This window comes from Protopterus annectens, chromosome 8.part0 (assembly GCF_019279795.1).
Source record: "Protopterus annectens isolate FY-2018-M chromosome 8.part0, PAN1.0, whole genome shotgun sequence".
In the NCBI taxonomy this organism is placed as follows: Eukaryota; Metazoa; Chordata; order Ceratodontiformes; family Protopteridae; genus Protopterus; species Protopterus annectens.
Genome location: NC_056741.1, coordinates 1267499113 through 1267519238, shown reverse-complemented (window position 1 = coordinate 1267519238; position 20126 = coordinate 1267499113). Strand labels below are relative to the sequence as shown.

At 42.8% G+C, this 20126-nt stretch overlaps 1 protein-coding gene across 2 annotated transcripts in view; it reads left to right on the top strand.

The window, feature by feature from the left end:
- TMEM145 (transmembrane protein 145) overlaps positions 1-20126 on the top strand; it is a 777234-nt gene that overhangs the window by 448765 nt on the left and 308343 nt on the right. For both annotated transcript variants that reach the window (XM_044080786.1, XM_044080784.1), the window contains exon 5: positions 10663-10764. In XM_044080786.1, coding sequence (XP_043936721.1) covers positions 10663-10764 — 102 coding nt within the window. The remainder of the gene's footprint in view (positions 1-10662; positions 10765-20126) is intronic.

Here is a 20126-nt window from a genome sequence, read left to right as displayed (position 1 = left end):
TTTATCTACATAGGACAAAAGATTGGCGGAAGTCAGACCAGCTCTTCGTTTCATTTTCAGAGAATCGCTTGGGGTCTGCAGTTTCCAAGGTCACCATCTCTAGGTGGATAGCTGGTTGCGTCTCCTTTATTTATCAGGCAGGGGGAAAGAGTCTGCCCTTTCCAGTCAGAGTGCATTCTACAAGAGCTGTTTCCACATCCACAGCCTTTCAGGGTAGGTTATCGATGGATGATATATGTGCAGCTGCAAAGTGGGCTTCTCCTCACATGTTTGTCTCCCATTACAAATTGGATGTGGTGTCCAGGGTCAGATCATCTTTTGGCTCCACAGTGCTCAGGAGTATTTTCCATTGAGCCACCCAGGAAGTAGGTGCTAGGGACACTTCCCCACAGGTGAAGAATGTAGGCGAGATAGGACTACATGACATCAGTAAGTTATGTACTCACCATAATGTTAGATGTATGTAGTCCATCTCGCCTCACATTCTTCATTACCCCCCCCCCACCGTCCCCCAGGCCTGGAGGATTTGGAGGAACAATATGTCCTTCTTGTATTGCAGAGTCCCTTTGGATAATTTGTTGGACCTCTTTGTTAAGGATGTGTGTGTGTTTGGGTGAGGCATCCTGTACTTCTGTTGGCAGCCAACTAGATCTGGGGATGTGGAGCAGTGTATTGTGGGATACCATCTTAGCCCAGCCAATCAAAGACTTTTGAGCTAGTAAATAGGCAGAGTCAGCTCCGAACCCACAGGTGAAGAATGTGAGGTGAGATGGACTACATACATCTAACGTTATGGTGAGTACATAACTTACTGTTCATTGCCCTTTTCGGAAGCTTTTCCATCTCTTTCAACCTTCTGATTTATATGCCTGTGTTTGCACTTGTTTCCTGCCTTTCCTGTTACTAGTCTAGTCCAGGTACAAATTTGCTGTATCCAGGACTCTTTCTAAGCTTCTGAGCCCCCAAGCCTTTCCGTGTTGGAGGGAAGCCTTCTAGCTTATCAGTGGGAATGGTAAGCAGTAAGTAGCCTGTCTACCACAAGAGGAGTGGTTCTTGGCCCAGAAATTGTAGTTTATTGACCATTTGGACAGTTTGTCCATCTCTTTCAACTTTCTGGTTTAAAATACCACATCTGTGCTTGTTTCCCATCTTTCCTGTAACTAACCTACTGGGAACCACTAGAAAGCCTTAAACTGACACAAGCCTTCTAGCTTAGAAGAGAGACTTTGGAGTGATTAAGTATCAGTTTGCTGTACCTTCTTGCTATACTTAACTGTTTTCCACCTAAACGCTGATTTTCCAGCGTTTATTGTGATTCAAAAGCTTGTTTTTTTCACATATTGTACTTATTTGACTGCCTGCACTTTTAAAAAACTCATTTTTTGTTTAAATAATTTGTTTAACTGTTGTAGGCTACAAACTAAAGTGCAATAGCCTTTTCTGATCGTTTGTAATAGTTTAAAGCTGTTTTAAGTGTATTTTTTTACTGTTTTTGCCTTATCTTTTCAAAAAAAAAAAAAACAAAACAAAAAAAATTCCCTTGTTTCCCACCTTTCTAAGCTAGTATAGTCCAGTTTTCAGGCTAGTGCTGAATTCAGGGCTGTGTTACAAGTTTCTGAGTTGCCCATACCTTACTTGGATAGAAGGAAGTTTCTCTGTTCACCTGTGAGAGAGAGAAGCTTTGAGCAGCCTGTCCCTGGAGGAGTGGTTCCAGCCCAGAAGTTAGTAGTTTATTGGCCATTTTGGGCCAATTTCTATCTCTTTCATTTCCCTGCTATAAAAAAAGAGTTTGCACGGTTTTGTGCGCTGGGCAGTGCCGGTTAGCTAGGGTTAAATTATTCCTAGCTCCACTAAGTCTCCTCTTCAGTTTTTCCCTTGAAACTAGTCTAACTCTCAACCTAAGCACTCAAAAAGCATCCTACAACCCAGCACTTGCTCAGACCTAATAGCAAGCACTAATATACCCTGACACTTGATTGCCTGGCAGGGCAAAGCTCTTTATTCATCCCTCACCAACCAAGTGACTAAGCAGCTCACCCTACTATTCAGGTATGACCAAAGGGCAATTTCAGGTGCACTCTCCAGTCCAGCTGGTGAATCTGGGTATCCTGAAGCAATGTTACAACTGGCTCATGTACACAGACAAGCCTCTCCTCCTATCACAAAACACTAACATGTGAGAGATACAATTATACAGTCAAACTGGAGGCTAAGCTGTCTCCACCCAAGACTGAAACAGATAGTCAAGCGGAGAAGGTTAACACTTGCACCACACCTCCAGCCACACATAGACCTACTAAACCAGCACTGGCAAAAAATACACATAAATACACAAAATCATACTCGGAGGCTCTAAATAAAAACCTGCAAAAGCATCAGAGACCTCCAAAGCAGACACCCAAACAACCTGCATCTCCTGTCACAAACCAGACAACACATAAAACACAAAATCAGTGTGGCACACAATCACAGCCCTTAAGGCGAAATAACATACCTAACACACTAGTAATAGGTGACTCTATAGTCAGGCACACTGATGTCCCACTCACTAGGCTGGACAAGCAGAAGGTTACTGTTAGCTGCCTGTCGGGAGCCAGAATCTGCCACATAATGCAAGCACTCGGGTCACTCCAGGACAAGTACAAATATGACTCTGTCATTGTTCATGTTGGTGTGAATGACCTGAGATGTACCTCTCTGGACTACATGAAAAGAGACATGGAAGAGCTCTCTGATCATGTAGCCCAGGCTGGTATGACCCTGACCCTGAGTAGCATCCTGCCTTCACCAAGAATGATACCTCAGTATAAAGAAAAAATGATCAGTTTCAACAACTGGCTAAGCTTCTGGTGTCATTCAAAGCATATCCAGTGTCTGTCAGCCCGGGATGACATGCTTGACAAGCTGCATTGCTTCGCAAGAGAGGGCTTGCACCTGCCACTCCTAGGCTTTCGAATACCGGCCAAGGCTCTTGCTGCCTACATATTGCCGTTTTTAGGCAAGGCTCAAAAGTCAATCCCACCTCTGTAAACAGCACAATTAACAAAAAACTGAGGGTTATGCTACTGAATGCCAGGAGTTTAAATCTCAAAATGCATGCGCTCAAAGCACTCCTCAGTATGGAGAATGCCGACATCTGTGCAATAACTGAAACCTGGTTCAAGGCTCCAGAGAGCACCCCAGCACTACCAGGCTACAACTCGTACCACACGTTTCGGTCACAGAACACGGACCAAAACTCAAAAGGAGGGGGTGTATCCATATTCATCAAGGATACCTACACCTCCAGGTTAGTGGTGCAGCATGATACCTCCGAGATCATTCATATGCAACTAACATCGTGCAAATCTGCAGTACAAATTGTGGCCTGCTACAGATCACCATCCATGACTCAGGACCGCCACACCACCTTTCTGGAGACACTGGAAAACATGAAGGTCCTACCAAACACCCTGATATTGGGCGATTTCAATTACCCTACCATTAACTGGGAAAACTACTCAAGTACAAACTCCCAGGCCCAGTGCTTCCTGGAATTCATCAACTCAAACACCCTGGATCAGCTGGTAAACTCCCCTACCAGAGGTGAAAACATATTGGACCTGGTCATCACAAACATGAGCAACAGGTGTTCCACACTGGAGGTCAACCTGTCACTGGTTAGATCAGACCATAAACTAATCACTCTGGATGTCCAAACCCCACCACCACCCCCAACTAAGGAAACCACAGTAAAAAACTTTTCTAAAGCAAACTTCACCTTACTTAAGACAGAGGCGGTAAGTTTCACAGCCCCCATGCTAAAGGATAATGCTGCCCAAGATGCAGAAACCTTTACAAATGCACTCTATGAGCACCTACAAGGATGCATAGATTGTGCCATCCCTAGCAAAACCAAGACTCACTCCTCTAAGAGAAGGAAACCAGTCTGGTGGACCCCTGCCATAAATAGGCTGTACAATAGAAGGAGGAAACTAGTTCAGAAAAAAAGCAAATCCCAAGAAGGAAAGACATCCCTGATCAGTATCAGTAAGAAACTAAGGTCCCTCATAAACTCATCCAAGGCTAACTTCGAAAGGAAAATAGCCAAGGATTCAAAAGATAACCACAAAACCTTCTTTAGCTATGTTAAGAATCTAAGTGGCAACTCGCAGATATGCACTGAACTAGTGCAAAATAGCACAAAATATACTGAACCTACTGATATTGCCAATATCCTGGCAGGCAGATTCAGTGCAAACTTCACCCCCCTCTCACACCCAAAAGGGCCCACAACAATACCGGAAAAATGTAGTGTCCCGGAAATCACAGACGCACAGGTGAAAATAGCCCTTTCAAAAGCCAAAAACACATCATCAATGGGGCCAGATGGTGTCCCAGCCTGCGTCTTGCACGAACTACAAACAAACTAACCCCTCACCTAAACACGCTGTTCAACCTCAGCCTCTCCACAGGCCACATGCCCATAGAATGGTGCACAGCAACGGTTATTCCACTCCACAAAGGAGGGGCCACAACTGAACCTGGTAACTATCGCCCCATAAGCCTGACTAGCCTGGTCTGCAAGGCTATGGAGCACATCATCATGAAACTCATTAACAAAGACATTGGGAATCTCCAAACACTTGACCCAACCCAGTTCAGCTTTGTTAAGGGAAGATCATGCTTACTAAACCTGGTTGACTTCTTCGAGACAGTCACCAAGACCATAGATAAGGGAAAGGTTGTTTACACAGCCTACCTTGACCTTGCCAAGGCTTTTGATACCATTCCCCACTCAGGTATTACAAAAAAAAACTCACCAGCCTGAACATAAACCCTACATCACGAGATGGGTTGCCAACTGGCAGGACTATGGACTCACAGTGTAAAATTCCAAAATAAAGATGTTGATCACCACCAAGATGTATAACAATTTTTTTAAACTTTTGTTATACATCTTGGCGGTGATCATCATCTTTATTTTGGAATTTTACACTGTGAGTCCATAGTCCTGCTTGTCATGGTTGTTTGGCATTGGTTTTTGGTTCGTGATATTGTTTTCTGGGTTGCCAACTGGCTTACAGACAGAACTCACACGGGAAGAATAGCGGGCTCCAGGTCCGACTCTAAACCAGTCACAAGTGGTGTCCCACAAGGCTCGGTGCTGGGACCCCTACTGTTCAGCATATACTTCTCAGAAGTACAGGCAAACACAGGAGAACTATGGCTAACCAAGTTCACCGATGACTGCAAACTGGGAGCCATAATTGACTCTCCGGCTGCCACGGACATCATCCAAAAGGGCCTTATTGAGACGGATACCTGGTGTCAAAGTCATGGCCTCAAGCTAAATGCCAAAAAATGCATAGTCATCCCATTTGGGAAAAACAAAACACCCATGAATTACCACATAGGTGGCAGCCCCCTTAGTACAGAAGAGGTAATAAGAGATCTGGGGACCCAAGTAGATAGCAATCTCACCTTTGACAATCATATTGCCAAAGTAGTTAGGAAATCTTTCTATGTGGCCCATCTAATTACTAAAGGGTTTGCATCTAGAAATAAAGAGGTTATAGTGCCCCTCTACTCGTCTCTCATCAGACCCTTCATAGAGTACAATGCCCCATTTGGGATGGACCTCACAAGACACTTCCAATAGCTGGAGAGACCACAAAAGTATCTCACCAAGAGGATTACTGGCCTCAAACATATGTCCTATGCAGCCCGACTGAAAAAACGCCAGACTTACAAAGCCATGTCCAACTCAGAATTAATGGACATGCTCCACCTAAATAAATCCAAGTCACTGCGAGCCATGCGCTCTAGTGAACTAAACCACACCACAACAATAAATAGAACATGCTGGAGGGATGGATTCCTGTCACACAGACTCCCCATGCTTTAGAAAAAAATTCCAAACTACATTAGGCAGAGCCCCTTACTAACACTCTTCAAGAGAAACCTTGACGAGTGGATGGGTAACAGAAAATACACCCCTGGGATCACTTAATTGGCTCTGCTTGACAGAGGATCAGTTAATTAATCAGTGGGGTGGCGAAAGCCGACACACTCTGGCTAGGCTTATAAATGCCCTCGGACAGATAGCCTAGTACTTAACTATGAACCTAGGTAATATAAAGACCATGGGATGGATAAGAACAATCTAACACCAAATGGGTTATGTTATTTCAAGCACCAAAATTAAAATTGACTAGGCTTAAAATGGCTCTCAAAGGCAGCTAGCCTAGTACTTACCTAGGGAACTATAAGTTTCTTTCTGAGTGAGAGTAGCATAACCATCCAAACATAAACCCTGCACATCCCTAAGCTGTACCCAGCGGACTCACATTCTTACATTCTTACATTCCAATGGGGATGGAGCACTTATTATACACTGCTATTTTTTTTCAAAAGATAAGACTTCTTTTTTAATAATGGCATTGCATAACAGCAATATACCATGGTAGGGTCATAGGTAATTCATGTTTTTTTACCTATTTTATGTCATGTTGTATGTTCCAACATTTGTTAAATGAACTGGTCTTCCTTACTGTTAGCCAAAAATGTCTGTATATCTGAAGAAACCAAAATGTGCATTACAGACAAGAAAAAAATTAAAAGTTAAAAACAAATATCTGCAGTACACTCCTGAGATGAATTGACTCCTATAAAATATAGCTAAGAAAAAACAAAATAGCACATGGCAAATTAGCTTGGATGGTTTCTACTGTCAGACCATCATTTGCAAAAGTAATACACACTGCTAATATCAGCTGTTTCTAATATGTTTAGCACAATATGTGCTACTGCATTGTACAAAAAAACTACTGTACAATACTGTATGTCAAGACACACAAAAATCATGTCTGAGCAACAATTAACATAGTCCTATCACAGCATAACAGACATGACTACAGTACATCATTAATGAGAAAGAAATAAAGCTACATTAGGATGCAGAAAACCTGGCACGTCCCAGTAGAGCTCGAGGCATCCATGTCTAGACTGGCCTAACAAGAACACTTAACAGAGAAGCCCACCTTTCGTTTCTAATAAAAAATGGTCAGTTTGGGAACTGTTGCAGTAGTAGTGAGTCAAGAGATAAAACACAAGTCAAACTTTGGGTCTTGACTCCAGCACACAAACTATCTTTATTACAGACAGGTTTCAAATACGTTTGTTTTAGCAGCTGGCACATGTACTCCCACCCAGCGTTACCTCAAAAAAAAAAAAAAAACTCACTAACAACATCGGCATAATTGCAATTGCACTTTTTTCTTGATTCTTTCTTTTTTAGGGTATGGTACCTGAAAGAGCTAGGGAAGAAATGAGTCTGGTGGTACTGATGATGATATATTTTTTCATCTTTGTAACAGTCAGACTGATCAGTACAGTGGGTCCGACGACTGCTGCACTGCTAAGTGCACTGTCTTCAGTGTCTGCTCTGCACTACAGTAACAAATGAAAAAAGAACGGCCTGCCTGCATGTGTTGGGATAAACATAAACACAGTAGTACACACACCCTCAGGCCCTAGCCATAATCCGACAGCCTCAGCAGTCTGCTCACGATGCTGACGTCATTGCGTACACCCTGCATGTAATGATGTCTGCAAAAATTTGAAAAAAAAAAGGCCGGGAAATCTGGAAATGAAAGGGGCCACTCAGGAATTTGTGGCACCCCATTATTTTGACTTCAAAACCGGTAAATACTGAGGAATTCAGTACAGCTGAGAGGTATAACCCTGACATTTTTTTTTTTTTTTAAGTTGGAAAGATGAATCAGTCTCCAGTAACCTGTACTTGTCAGAACAAAAAGAATCTAGGATAGTATCATAACAGCAACCTGCACCTAGGTTACTAGGCTAATGGCCTCAGGGCCCTTAAAAGCCTAGCCAAGTTCAACTCATGTTACCAAGGGTGTCTGGTTCAAGCAGACACTAAAATCAGCACCTATTGTCCCTGTCCAAGAAGGACACAGTTGGAACCCCCAGTGTGAATTTCTGGTTACCCATCCAATCATCCAAATTGAGCTTAAATAGGGGCAATGAGGGGCTTTGTTTAACATGAGTAGGAAACTTTTTAAAAAGGGGAGGCAACCTCTGTGAGACAAATCTGCCTTTCCAGCAAGTTTTGTTGATGTCACATACCGGGTTAAGATCCTTAGAGTGAGTGACCCGTGTGCCATTTGAGTTACGAATGTGCAGCATTTCCATTGAAGCTGGGTCAGAGATTGCACTGTATGGAAAGCACAGGTTGCCTCTGAGCAGTCTGTATGAATAAAGGAATAAAGGATGGACCTTGTCTGTGGCATTATTGCTTCAGCATTTTCTCCAAAATGGACCCAGATCTAGAGAAAAAAAAGGACTTACTTGCTTTGGAATAAATTGGGGATGAGATAGACTGTCTTGCAACCCCCTATCAGTAGCCCAGCCACAAAGCTATGGAAATGCCCTTACTGTTGCTGAAGAATTTGGTAGTTTTCTCGTAGCCACCTTGAAAAAGAAGTAAATACTTAGTGTGAAGCGCACTCCATATTAGATGAATGAGGAAACCCAAAAAGTCATTTATTGAAACTGTCCATATTTTTTTAAATGTGTCCCTGTTTGAGAAACTTCAAATCGAAATTTTATTTGTGTAACAACCCAACCTCACACACTTTACAGAGACCCCTCAAACATGGCTTTTCATAAAAGCAGTGAACTCTGAAAGAAACATGCTGAGCAGAAGAGCACGAAGACAACTGTCTTTACATCTGAGGCAAAGGAATCAAGCATTAACGTGGAAACATCAGCCAAAATATCTTCTTTGTTTTACCGTTAACATGGTTCTCAGCCAGTCAGGGACAAATCTCAACTGAATCAGGGACAATTCCAGAAATAATCAAGGACAATCAGACCTTCTTAGACATAGTACCATACACTTCAGGTTTATGATAATATGCACCTTTCTTTCAACATTAAGTGGAGTGATGAACTTAAGATGTTGCATATCATTCATTAATCAGTTTTTCATCATCATCTTCAAGAGGCCCCAGTACTGGAGTAGTTTGTTGGATGGTATCGCTTTGACAGACGATTCAAACCCTAGCACCCACAGTGCTAGCTGAGTGTTGTCATTCAGACATTGTAAATCTCCAGTGGCAGAACAGAATCAACCATCACTTCTTTTCCAGATGATGCTGTGACCAGATCAAGTTTCTTTAAACAGGGGAAGCAGAGTTCAATCAGTGACTGTAACTGTGGGACACAGTATTAAAAAACTGTTTTGATATTTAAACACCTTGGGGAATGGCATCAAGTTTCTTAAAAAGTCTCCCTTAAAATGTCCATGTTCACCTCCAAATGATTAAGGAGCTGCAGATTTTAACAAATCAGTCAGCTCGCACATTTCTTTTCTTTCTCAGACATGGCATCCATCTCACACACAAAGGAAAATTTGGTTTTGGTGTGAGGCATCAGCCTTTTCTTCCCCATTCATTTCCTGTCGTCATCGGTATAATTAGCCATCAGAATCAGCTGGAGAAATAGCCATGCTTTATTTTTCTGTCTGCTTACTCAGACGCAGTATCAATGCAGAATTCACCTTTTAAAGCATTTCTCCAAAGAGAAGCTGAGCTTTACAGTCACTTAAGTGGCCCAGATTTACAGGTTCTCTCCTCTCTCTTCTTGCTTGACTGGAGCTATTATCCCTGGTAAGCTGCACAGTAGGATTGTGGGTCTTTTGTGGAGTGCTATTATTTTATCACAGGATTTATGCTTAAAACATTGTCTAATACATTTCCCACTTCACACACACTAGAGCGTATATTCTTAGCTTCTAACCTTGATTTCTTCATCTTACGAGACTCAGGGAAATATTTCAAGCATGTTCAGCAGCTTTATGTGAAACACAGGAGGTCAAGCTGAAAACAGTTCCCTGTGAATGCTTACACTTTACAAAGACACCTCACGAAAAATATCCAAGTTCTTTCATCTGATTACTGTATCGAAGAGCAGCAAAATGTTTAGAAGCAACTGTAAGACATTAGTAAAGGCGTACTAAATAGAGATGCCTGATGTAGTCAACATCATTCCTTTTGGACTGCACATATTAATATTGCAGGATGAGCTCTGTCTGAGACATAATTTAAATCTGTGATGTAGGCTGCCAGGATTTAAAACCGTTTCCCAAATAGCTGTATTATTAATACTCTGTCGTACATAAACTCAAGCAGAAGATATTTATAAAGTCAAGTAACAGTACATTTGATAAAGAATTTCTCTTTGTCCACTGCAGGGAAATTCAGGCAAACTATTTCAACATCCAGTTTTACTTCAAGTAGCAGAATGCCTACTGATGTACTTTTCTGAACTCAAGGAATGAAAACCTGCAGTCTGAATGCCAGGTTCAGCTCAAGAACTCCATGACTGGCACCTCAGGCAGCCAGTGAGTGAGGGGCAGTTAGCTGTGACCACTGATGGAAAAAACCTGGAGCCAAGTGATAGGTCAAAGGCAGGGATTTTAAATTGTATGTAAGGACAGTAAAGACAGAAATGATGGAAATAATATTTTCAAGGTCACCGTAAGCTGAAATGTAAAAAACGAACAGCCTTATGTTAATTAAAAGATATAGCATGAAATGTGTTTTTCCTGATTGTATACAAAAAAGTGTTTTGCTTCTTTGTTCTTCCCTATTGTAGGTGGTGACAGAGGATGGGGTTCGTTATTTCAGCTGCGTTGGTGGGCGCAGTTTTCGTTCAGTTCGGGAAAGATGGTGGTATATTGCCCTAAGCAAGTGTGGTGTAAGTTGCCCTTTCCATTTCTCCGTCATTATACTGGCTGGTATAGAATTACCGTATTTGAGAAACTTCAGTGTTATGCTTTTATGGAAAATTTTGCATCTTTAGGAAGAAGTTGTATTTTATCACTTTAACAAAAGTTAAACACTGTATGTACTGATGTCCTTCTATGTCACTCTTGAATTATCCCAAACAGAAGGGCTTTCCCACCCAGAACAGCCCGACGCTCAGCCAATATACAAAAGCCTAATGATCTTGTATGCACCATACGTTAAATTTATGCTCCCCATACAGAACGTAGGGCAAAAAAAAGGAACGTATGTGGCACAACTATCTCAAACCTCTTTACTGACAGTTTGAATGCCATTATTGCTAGTTGGTCTGAACGCCTTATTGCTGTACTGAATAATTAGCCACCAAATAAGTGCCCTGTTGATTTTTTTTTTACTTTTCCTGGTCTTGTATTTTATTTTGCTACCTTGAGTTCATATCATCCAAGAAGAGAAAATGTCAGTGTGGGAGGCAAATTCCCGATAAGAATCATCAGGAAAGGTGTCTTTTTGTTTTGGTGCTTCCCATGACCATGCCTCTTAAATTATCTGTAAGGCATTTGTGCCTAAGACACACAGAAGCCATTTGTCTTCCCTGGCTATTAATTTGAAAAGCAATGGCTTAAACAGCTAGCCCAGGGTATCATGGCAGAATCTTTTAACCCAGAGATACTCCTGCTAGGTAAGAAGAAGGCCAAGAAGTCTCAGCTGGATTCTTTAGCTGCCCAGCCTCCACTGGATGTCCATCTAGAAGTGGGTGATGGCTCTGTACGTTCTTTGGCATCTGCATTGGATTCTTCTGCCATGACCTCGTTGGAAGCCATCATGGATCTGTCTTACATCTTCTGAGGCTTTGCAGGTATGGAGGTAGGCCCCAGACATGGAGGGGGAACTGTGGTTGATTATCTCGGAGGGTCCTAGAGGGATTCTGCAGATATTAGTAGGAGGTTCCGGGTTCTCTTATCAAGTCTCACCAAGGGTCAGAACCTCCGGTATTTATTAGGGCTGATGTCCCTTCCAAGAAAAGACAAAAACTGAAGCATGTTTCGGTCTGTCCTAAGTATCCTCAAAGGGAGTGGCAAGAGTTTAATCTGGGATTGTTTTCTGCCTTTATGGCCCTAAAGTCTCTTCTAGGGTTTCGGTACCTGCTACTCCTTGGACCTGTATCTTTTCTAAATAGCTTAAGGAACCAGATTCCTCAGATTAGGATTCAATGTCTGATGAAGGGTCTTTGTCCTGTTCTTCACATATGCCTTCATCTTTGGCTTATGGTTCTGATTAAGAGGAGTCTGTTACACCTGAGTCTCCTTTCAAGGAATTGGCCTTTGGGGGCACAATTGCTAGGATGATGGAATACTTTAAGTGTGATTCTTCTCAAGTGTCTGATATTCAGAGAAGATATTATGAGTTGCTTCAGATGGATATTCCTACACCATCGGCAGTTCCTCCATGTTGGCTGCCTTGTTAGATACTTAAATTGCTACTTCCAAGTCTCCTGATTCTCAGCCTTCTGCTCCTAAAAAGCCTGATAGGTTCTGTAAGGCTCCTGAGGATTGACCTGCTGTAGTGTCAGTCTCTTCTGACACACCTTCTTAGCTTTTGCCCTCTTCCAAACTTTTTCCTTCTGAGGAGGATAGCAGGGAAATGGAGAGGACTGGTAAGAAAGTTTACACTGCTTCTATGTTGGTCTTTAGGGCTGTTAATTACCAGACCCACATGACCAGGTATGCTCTGGCCTTCATTGATCAGGCTTGTCAGTGTATTTCTGACATTTCTAATTCTGATGGCAAATTCTCTGCCTTATCTATTTTAGGTTCTGCTTCTCAAATGGCTTGCCACTCTACTAAGTGTAGCTGTGATGCTGCTAATGCCTCTTCTAGGGCTGTGTCTTTTGGTCCTATCATAAGATGTTATTCTTGGACATCCATGGTGGTGCAGCAGTAGCATTGTTGCCTCACAGCAAGAGGTTCTCCTGTTCGATTCTCGGCTGGAGTGCGGGGAGTGCCTTCTGTGTGAAGTCTGCATGTCCTCCCCGTGGTTGGGTGGGCGTTCGAAAGACATGCGTGAATGGGTGTACCTTTGTTGAAGGTTGAAAGTCGAGCTGGCACCTTGGCATTCATGAAAATCTACTGCCAATCATTAGCTGACCAGAGTTCTGCTGTTGTGACCCCTAACCTGGAAAAGCCGAAAGACAAACAAACAACACAAGATGTTATTCTTGGCTTCATCTCTAGTCTCTGCCTGAAAACATTAAGGCCAAATTGTTGGATACTTCTTTGGATAATAAACTTCTTTTTAGGACTGCTGCTGACATGGTTAAGTCTCTTCAAGAGAAAGGCAAAGCCTTGCAGGACCTTAAGCATATTTTTGTCTCCCCTATCCCTAAATTCCAAAGGTGTTATCCTTGTAGATCTGCTTTTGTTTGCAGGCAACCCTGCCAGACCTCCAAGGGCAGGAAGGGTGGTAGGTAGGCCCCCTCTGCTAGGGCTTTTCAGATTTTTGTGGCCCAAAAGCCTCCTTTATCTGATAAGCCTGCTTCTCTTTGACATTTCACCGCCCCCTTCTTTTAGACCATGTTCCTATGTCCTGTCTGCTTTTCCTTTGTCATCTAAATTGGAGTCTCATCACTTCAGAGTCTTGGGTTCTTTCTGTCATCCGTTAGGGTTACTTCATGATATGAAAGTCTCTCCCTCCATTTTCAGGGATTCCTCAACCTCTTCTAGGGCAACTTCCTCATTTTCTGGAGGTTCTAGGGTCCCTGATGCACCAAGGAACCATTCAACCTGCCCCCCTTCCTAAGTGGGAAAGGGTTTTTATTTCAGGATGTTCCTAGTTCCTCAAAAGGAGGGCACTTGGATCTTTCCTGGCTCAACACCTTTCTCAGGGTCCCTTCTTTTCAGATGCTTACTCTTCAAATGCTGTTTCTTCTTATTACTCCACACTTTTCTGGTGTCCTTGGATCTGAAAGATGCTTATCTTCATATCCCTATTTACTGTCTTTTCAGGAAGTTTTTACATTACGGTGTGTTTTCCTTTCATTTTCAGTTCTCTGCTTTGCCCTTTGACCTCTCTACTGCCCCAAGAGTATACACAAAATGCCTTGCTCCTATGACTGCTTTCTGCAGGCTCCAAGGCATTCAATTTTTTCCTTATTTAGACAACCTGTTGCTCCAAGTGCCTTCTTCCAGTCGCTTGTTACAGGATCTGAAATTTACCATCTCTTCTTCAAAGTCTGAGATTCACTGTCAACTTCCAAAAGCCCATTCCGACTTCCTCTCAGGATCATGTGTATCTGGAATGCAGGATTCAGACAGTGCTAATGTTGGCCTCTTTTCCACATCCAAAAGTTTTGTCATTGGCAGCCTTCTTTCAGTCTGTTCTTCCTCTGACTACCATGACAGCCAAGGAGTTTCTTCATAGGTGTGCACTAGGCTAATGGCCCTGGAGCCTTTACAAGCCTAGCCCATAGAAGTGCCCTGGCATTGTGCCGCCCGACATTAGTTCCCGTTGCCTCTATCAAGTAGAGGCACTGGAGTGATCTCTGGGGTGAACTTTCTATTACCCATCCACTCATCAAGATTTATGTTGAAGAGGGACAGCGAGGTGCTGTGCTTGACGTGTATGGGAAGTCTGTTCCAGAGCATGGGCAGTCTCTAGGTGAGGAACCTGTCCCTCCAGCATGTTCTGTTGATTGTGGTAATGAGGTTCAGGTCTCTGGAGCGTGTAGTGTGGAGGGATTGGGATTTCTTTAGATGTATCATTTCTAACAGAGCTGGGTCAAGCATGGCTTTGTAAGTCAAGCAGAGATCACCTTTAAGTGGCGATATGAGACAGAGTGTAGCTGGAGTCTTTGGAGTCTGTCCATGTGGGATGTGTTTAATGCCTAGGATCCTCTTTGTGAGGTACTTCTTTGGCCTCTCCAGCTGTTGCAGATGTCTAGTGAGGTACATGCCAAATGGGGCATTATACTCGATGATTGGTCTAATGAGGGAAAAGTAGAGAGAGATGATGTCCTCTTTCTTCCTGGATGCAAAACCCATGGTTATGAGATGTGCCATATAGAAGGACTTTCTGACCACAGTGGCAATGTGGTGGTCGAAGGAGAGGTAGCTGTCAACCTGCATCCCTAGATCTCTTAACACCTTCAGTGTTCAAGTGGGCTCCCATCAATGTGGTAATTAGTGGGAACAGAGTTTTTATCAAAGGGGATGACGACCATTTTTTGGCGTTAAGCTTAAGGCCATGGTTTCGGCACCAGTCATTGGTCTTAGTGAGGCCTTTCTGTGGGATGTCTGCATCACTTGAGGAGTTAATAATGGCTCCCAGCTTGCAGTCATCTGCAAACTTGGTCAGCCAGAGTCCCTTTGTGTTGGCCTGGACTTCTGAGAAGTAGATGCTGAACAGGAGAGGACCCAGGACCAATCCCTGTGGGACTCCATTCATGACTGGTCGGCAGTCTGACTTGGAGTCTGCTACTTTCACACTGTGTGTTCTATCTGTGAGCCAATTTGCAACCCACTTAGTGATATAGGGGTTGATGCCTAGTTTGGTGAGTTTATCAATAATTCCTGGAGGAGGAATGATATCAATGGCCTTGATCAAGGTAGGCTGTATGCACTGCCTTACATTCAGGCCTTCATGCCTTGGGATTTATAGTCTCTTCCATTGGAGTGCTTCCTCATGCCAGACTACATATGCAGAAGCTTCAGTGGTACCTCAAGTCAGTTTGGCTGCAGCATCGTCACCCTCTGAATTTCAGTGTACCTCTCCTTCCCTGTCTAAAGAAGGAATTTGAGTGGTGGATTCAATAGTTTGCTGTCAACCTAGGCTGGCCCTTTCAGCCTCCAGTCCCTTCTCAAAAAATATTCGCCAATGCTTCAGATATGGGGTGGGAGGCTTCTTTTGGTCCCTAAAAATTCGGGGTCTCTGGCCTTCCCATCAGAAGTCAGACCATATCAACATCAAAGAGATGAGAGCTCTGATTCTGGACCTTCAGGCTTTTCACCCCATGTTCTCTCCAGGCCCCTTGAAGGTGTACACTGGCAACAACCAGGGCCACACAAAATCTTACCTCCTCTGCAGGATGACTGTTCAGGCTCTTCAGGCAGTATATATTCCTTTAGAGCATAATTTTGTGGCAGACTGTCTGAGAAGGTCTAAAACACAGGTTCACAAATGGATGCTGCCCAGAGACTTGTTTCTGGACACTGTCCACTGGTGGGGTACTCTTCGGGTAGATCTTTTTTGCCTCCCCTCTGAACAGGCAGCTTCCTCTCTTCTGTTCCCGAGTGCCTTGCCATCTGGCTTGTAAGATGGATGTGGTTTTGTTTCCTTGGAAGGGGATTTTTTTATACTTTTTCTCCTCTTCCTCTACGTCCAAGAGTCCTACAGAAGATTCAGTTGGACTCCACAAGAATCTTGCTAGTGACTCCCTTTTGGCCAAGACAGCATTGATTCACCCTCTTAATGCATCTGGCCAGGAGCAGTCACAAGTTAGCTCACTGGTTGGATCTCCTCACACAGGACAAGGGGTCTCTCATCTATCCTCACATGACCACTTTTCAACTGACACTGAGGGTGATAGGGTTTTGATCCTCTCAGGCACCTCTTTTCTGAGGATGTGCTCAGGGTTTTACAGGAAGCAAGGAAACTCTCAAATAGAAAATCTTGTATGTCCAAATGGAAAAGATTTTCTGTCTAGTGCAATGCTCATAACCAGAGCATTTTTTCAGGGTCTATATCAGAACATGGAAAACTATAAATAGCAAGCTTGCTATTGTTGGGGGCTGCACCCCCGCAAAATATATATACCAACTGTGAGATCACAGTACAGTGAGGAAAGGGCAAATATTCTGATCTTCACTGTACTGCAGTCTCACAAAAAGCATATCGAGGTCCAGCATTTTTGGCCTTTAGGTCGTTCGCTATTTATAGTTTTCGATGTTCTGATAGGAACCTACTTTTTCAGTGGGAGTCCCTCTGCTCCTCTCTTATTTGTATGAGTTTCTGCAGTGTGGCCTGGCTTGTTCTTCTGTAAAGGCCCATTTGACAGCTATGAGATGCTACTGGACTTTCATATTTATTATTCCTAATGTCTCTTATGTGTTCCTGCAGCCTTATCTTAAAAGATCTCGTACTTTCACCAATATAAAAAAAGGTTGCAGGAACACCTCAAAGCATAAACGACCCCTTCTGCATTACATGAATATCCTGCTGTCAGTTTAAATGTAACACCATTAACATTATTAAAAAATCTAACCACATGATGGCATATAGAACAACCACCACAAGCCCATGTTTGCATTTTTGACTTGGTCTGGGCCCTTAGTCTTGGAATACCCCTCACATTAGTGGGAGAATTGTCACACATTAGTCTTGTAATACCCCTCACATTAGTGGGAGCATGATCTGAGCCTCATTTATTTCATTTCTGCAGCTTTTTACCGTTTGTGTTTTACTTGATGGGGGGCCTTAGTTGTGTAGTATAACTTACAATAGTGAGAGAATTGTGAATTTCTGCAGGATCTGAACCACAGTTGTTGCATTTCTACTGCATTTATTTCTGTTTGCATTTTACATAGTATAGGAACTTTAGTCTTGTAGTATCACTCACAATAATGAGAGAACTGTGAAATGCTGCAGGAGCTGAGCCCCATGTATTACATTCCACTGCATTTTACTTGGTCTGGGACCATAGTCTAGACTTGTAGTATCACAATAGTGAGAGTATTGTGAATTGCTGCTGGATCTGAACCTCATTTTATTACCTTTCGACTGCATTTTTTTTTCTGTTTGCATTTTACTTTTTCTGTGAACCTTAGTCTTGTAGTATCACTGACAATAGTTAGAGAATTGTTGCAGAATATGAATGTTATATAAACACTTATACTGCATTTTAATGTTTACTGACTGGATTCCTCTCTAACTCATTTCCCATAACCTCTGCTGAGCTATGCAGCAGTGGTTTGCAGTGCTCTGTATAAACGTAGGGCTCTAGAGTTGTAATTGTCCATATAAAAACATCATCTGCATTTTCTCACATAGTTATGAGTGCAGAGCAGCTAGTTTGCCCGCTGAGAGGCATTATCCCAAGAGGGTTGTTTTAGATCAACCCTAGACATCTCCTCCCAGCCCAACAACTCTAAACCCTGATTACACCACCTGTCACAGATCACAGGAAAAAAGGATCCACAGCCATGGATGTGCACTTTCCTACTATCTCTGTAGCCAACCTGTCGGAAATGGGCATCATGAGAGAATGCAGCAAGTGTCTCATGTTTACTGACAACCACATTATGTGTAAGCAGACTGACACAGTATGTGAGAGATGTAATTACACTCTTTGTTCGCAAAACTTTCGTATACAGACACTGATATCTCCAGATTGCCTGAAACACACACACACACACACACACACACACACACACACACACACACTACACCTGCTATGGATCAGACACATAAACTCACATATTCTAAGGCTTTTAAATGCAATCTACCTAAACCTCAAAGGCTTCCCATAAGTTGCCCTCAGAAACCTCCCAAACACTCTACAAGGACAACATTCCCCAGGACACATACAGACACATCTTACACTGTCTCAGTCTCTAAGCCCTTAAGGCAAACTGCCTCATAACCCAATATATCGATCACTGTAGACTCTATTGTGAGAAACACTGATGTCCCCCTCACCAGGCTGAGCAAGGAGATAGTCACAGTCAGTTGCCTGTTGGGGCAAGGATGCACCAGATCACACATGCACTCAGGACATTGAACCACAAGTACAAGTATGACTCTGTCATATTTCATGTGGGTGTTAAGTGACATGAGATGTACCTCCCTGGACTATGTGAAGAGAGACCTCCCTGGACTATGTGAAGAGAGAGAGAGACATGATAGAGCTTTCAGATTATGTTTTCTAGGCAGTTATGAGGCTAGCACTGAGCAGTATTCTACCTTCTCCAAGGATGATACCACAAAATAAACAGAAGATGATTGATGTGACTTGGTTACTAATATCATTCTAAGGGGGGTTCAGTATTTTCCAGCTTGGGAAGACATGATCTACAGACCACATTGCTTTGCAAGGCATGGTCTGTACCTGTTCCCACTAGGCTTTCAGATATTGGCCAAACATTATCCATCCCTGTAGTGCCTTTTTTTAGGCAGTGCCAATCTGATATATCTTCTAACATAGTAAGTTCTACATAAGATAAACAGCTAGTCTGCACACCTACTAGAGGTGTAAATATCCTGGATCTGGTACTTACAAATATAAGAAAAAGTTGCACCTCTCCTTGTGTAATGTTCTTACTAGTCATATCAGATCACATAGTGGTAACCCTTGAAATAAATATAAAGGCTGAACTCCCAACAAACCCCAGAACCTTTAAAAACTTTTCCAAGGCTAGCTACCTGGTATTAAGTGAAGACATATATAATTTCCAAGCCCCCCAAATTCAGAGAATGTGGTAGCCTGTGTGGAAGTGTTTATGGAAACCCTGTACAAGCATGTAAATAACTGCATAGAAACAGCAGTTCCAAACTGAAACTGAAATAAACTCCAAAAACATGTCCACCTTGGTTGACCCCAAGTATAAATAGGCTTTATAACAAAAGGAAGAAAATCCTGTCCAAAAATAGGAAGGGTTATGCGCCCCCCCCCCCCACACCAAAAAAAAAAACTCCCTCATCAGTCTCAACGAGCAACACAGTGGACTGATGTAGTCCACCAAAGCCAACTTCCAGGCAAAAATAACCTCCAAGACTAGGGAAAGAATTACTGTGGATCACAATCTTCAAACACTGGACCTATACCAGTTTGGTTTTGTCAAGGACAGGTCATGCTTACTAAACTTAGTGGACTTCTTCGAGAAGGTCACTAGAGACATGGACAAGAGCAAAACAGTACATACTGCCTACCTTGACCTGGAAAATGAATTTAACACAATAAAACACTCCGTTATTATAGACAAGCTAATATATTTAGGCATAAATCCCTATGTTAACCGGTAGATAGCCAAATAGTTCATAGATTAGACACATGAAGTTAGGATGGTGTAATCCACCTCCACCAAGAGTCCTATTTATTAATAGTGGTGTCCCACTGGGCTCAGTAACCTCTCCTGTTTGGAATATACTTCTCTGAAGTCAAGGCAAATGCAGAGGGCCTTTGGCCAACCAGATTTGCTGATGACTGCATGCTGGGTGAAATCATTGAATCCCCAAATATGTAAATATCCCCCAGGAGGGTCTGACACAGATAACTGGTGGCGGAACCATGGACTAAACCTCAATCCAAAAAATGCATAATTA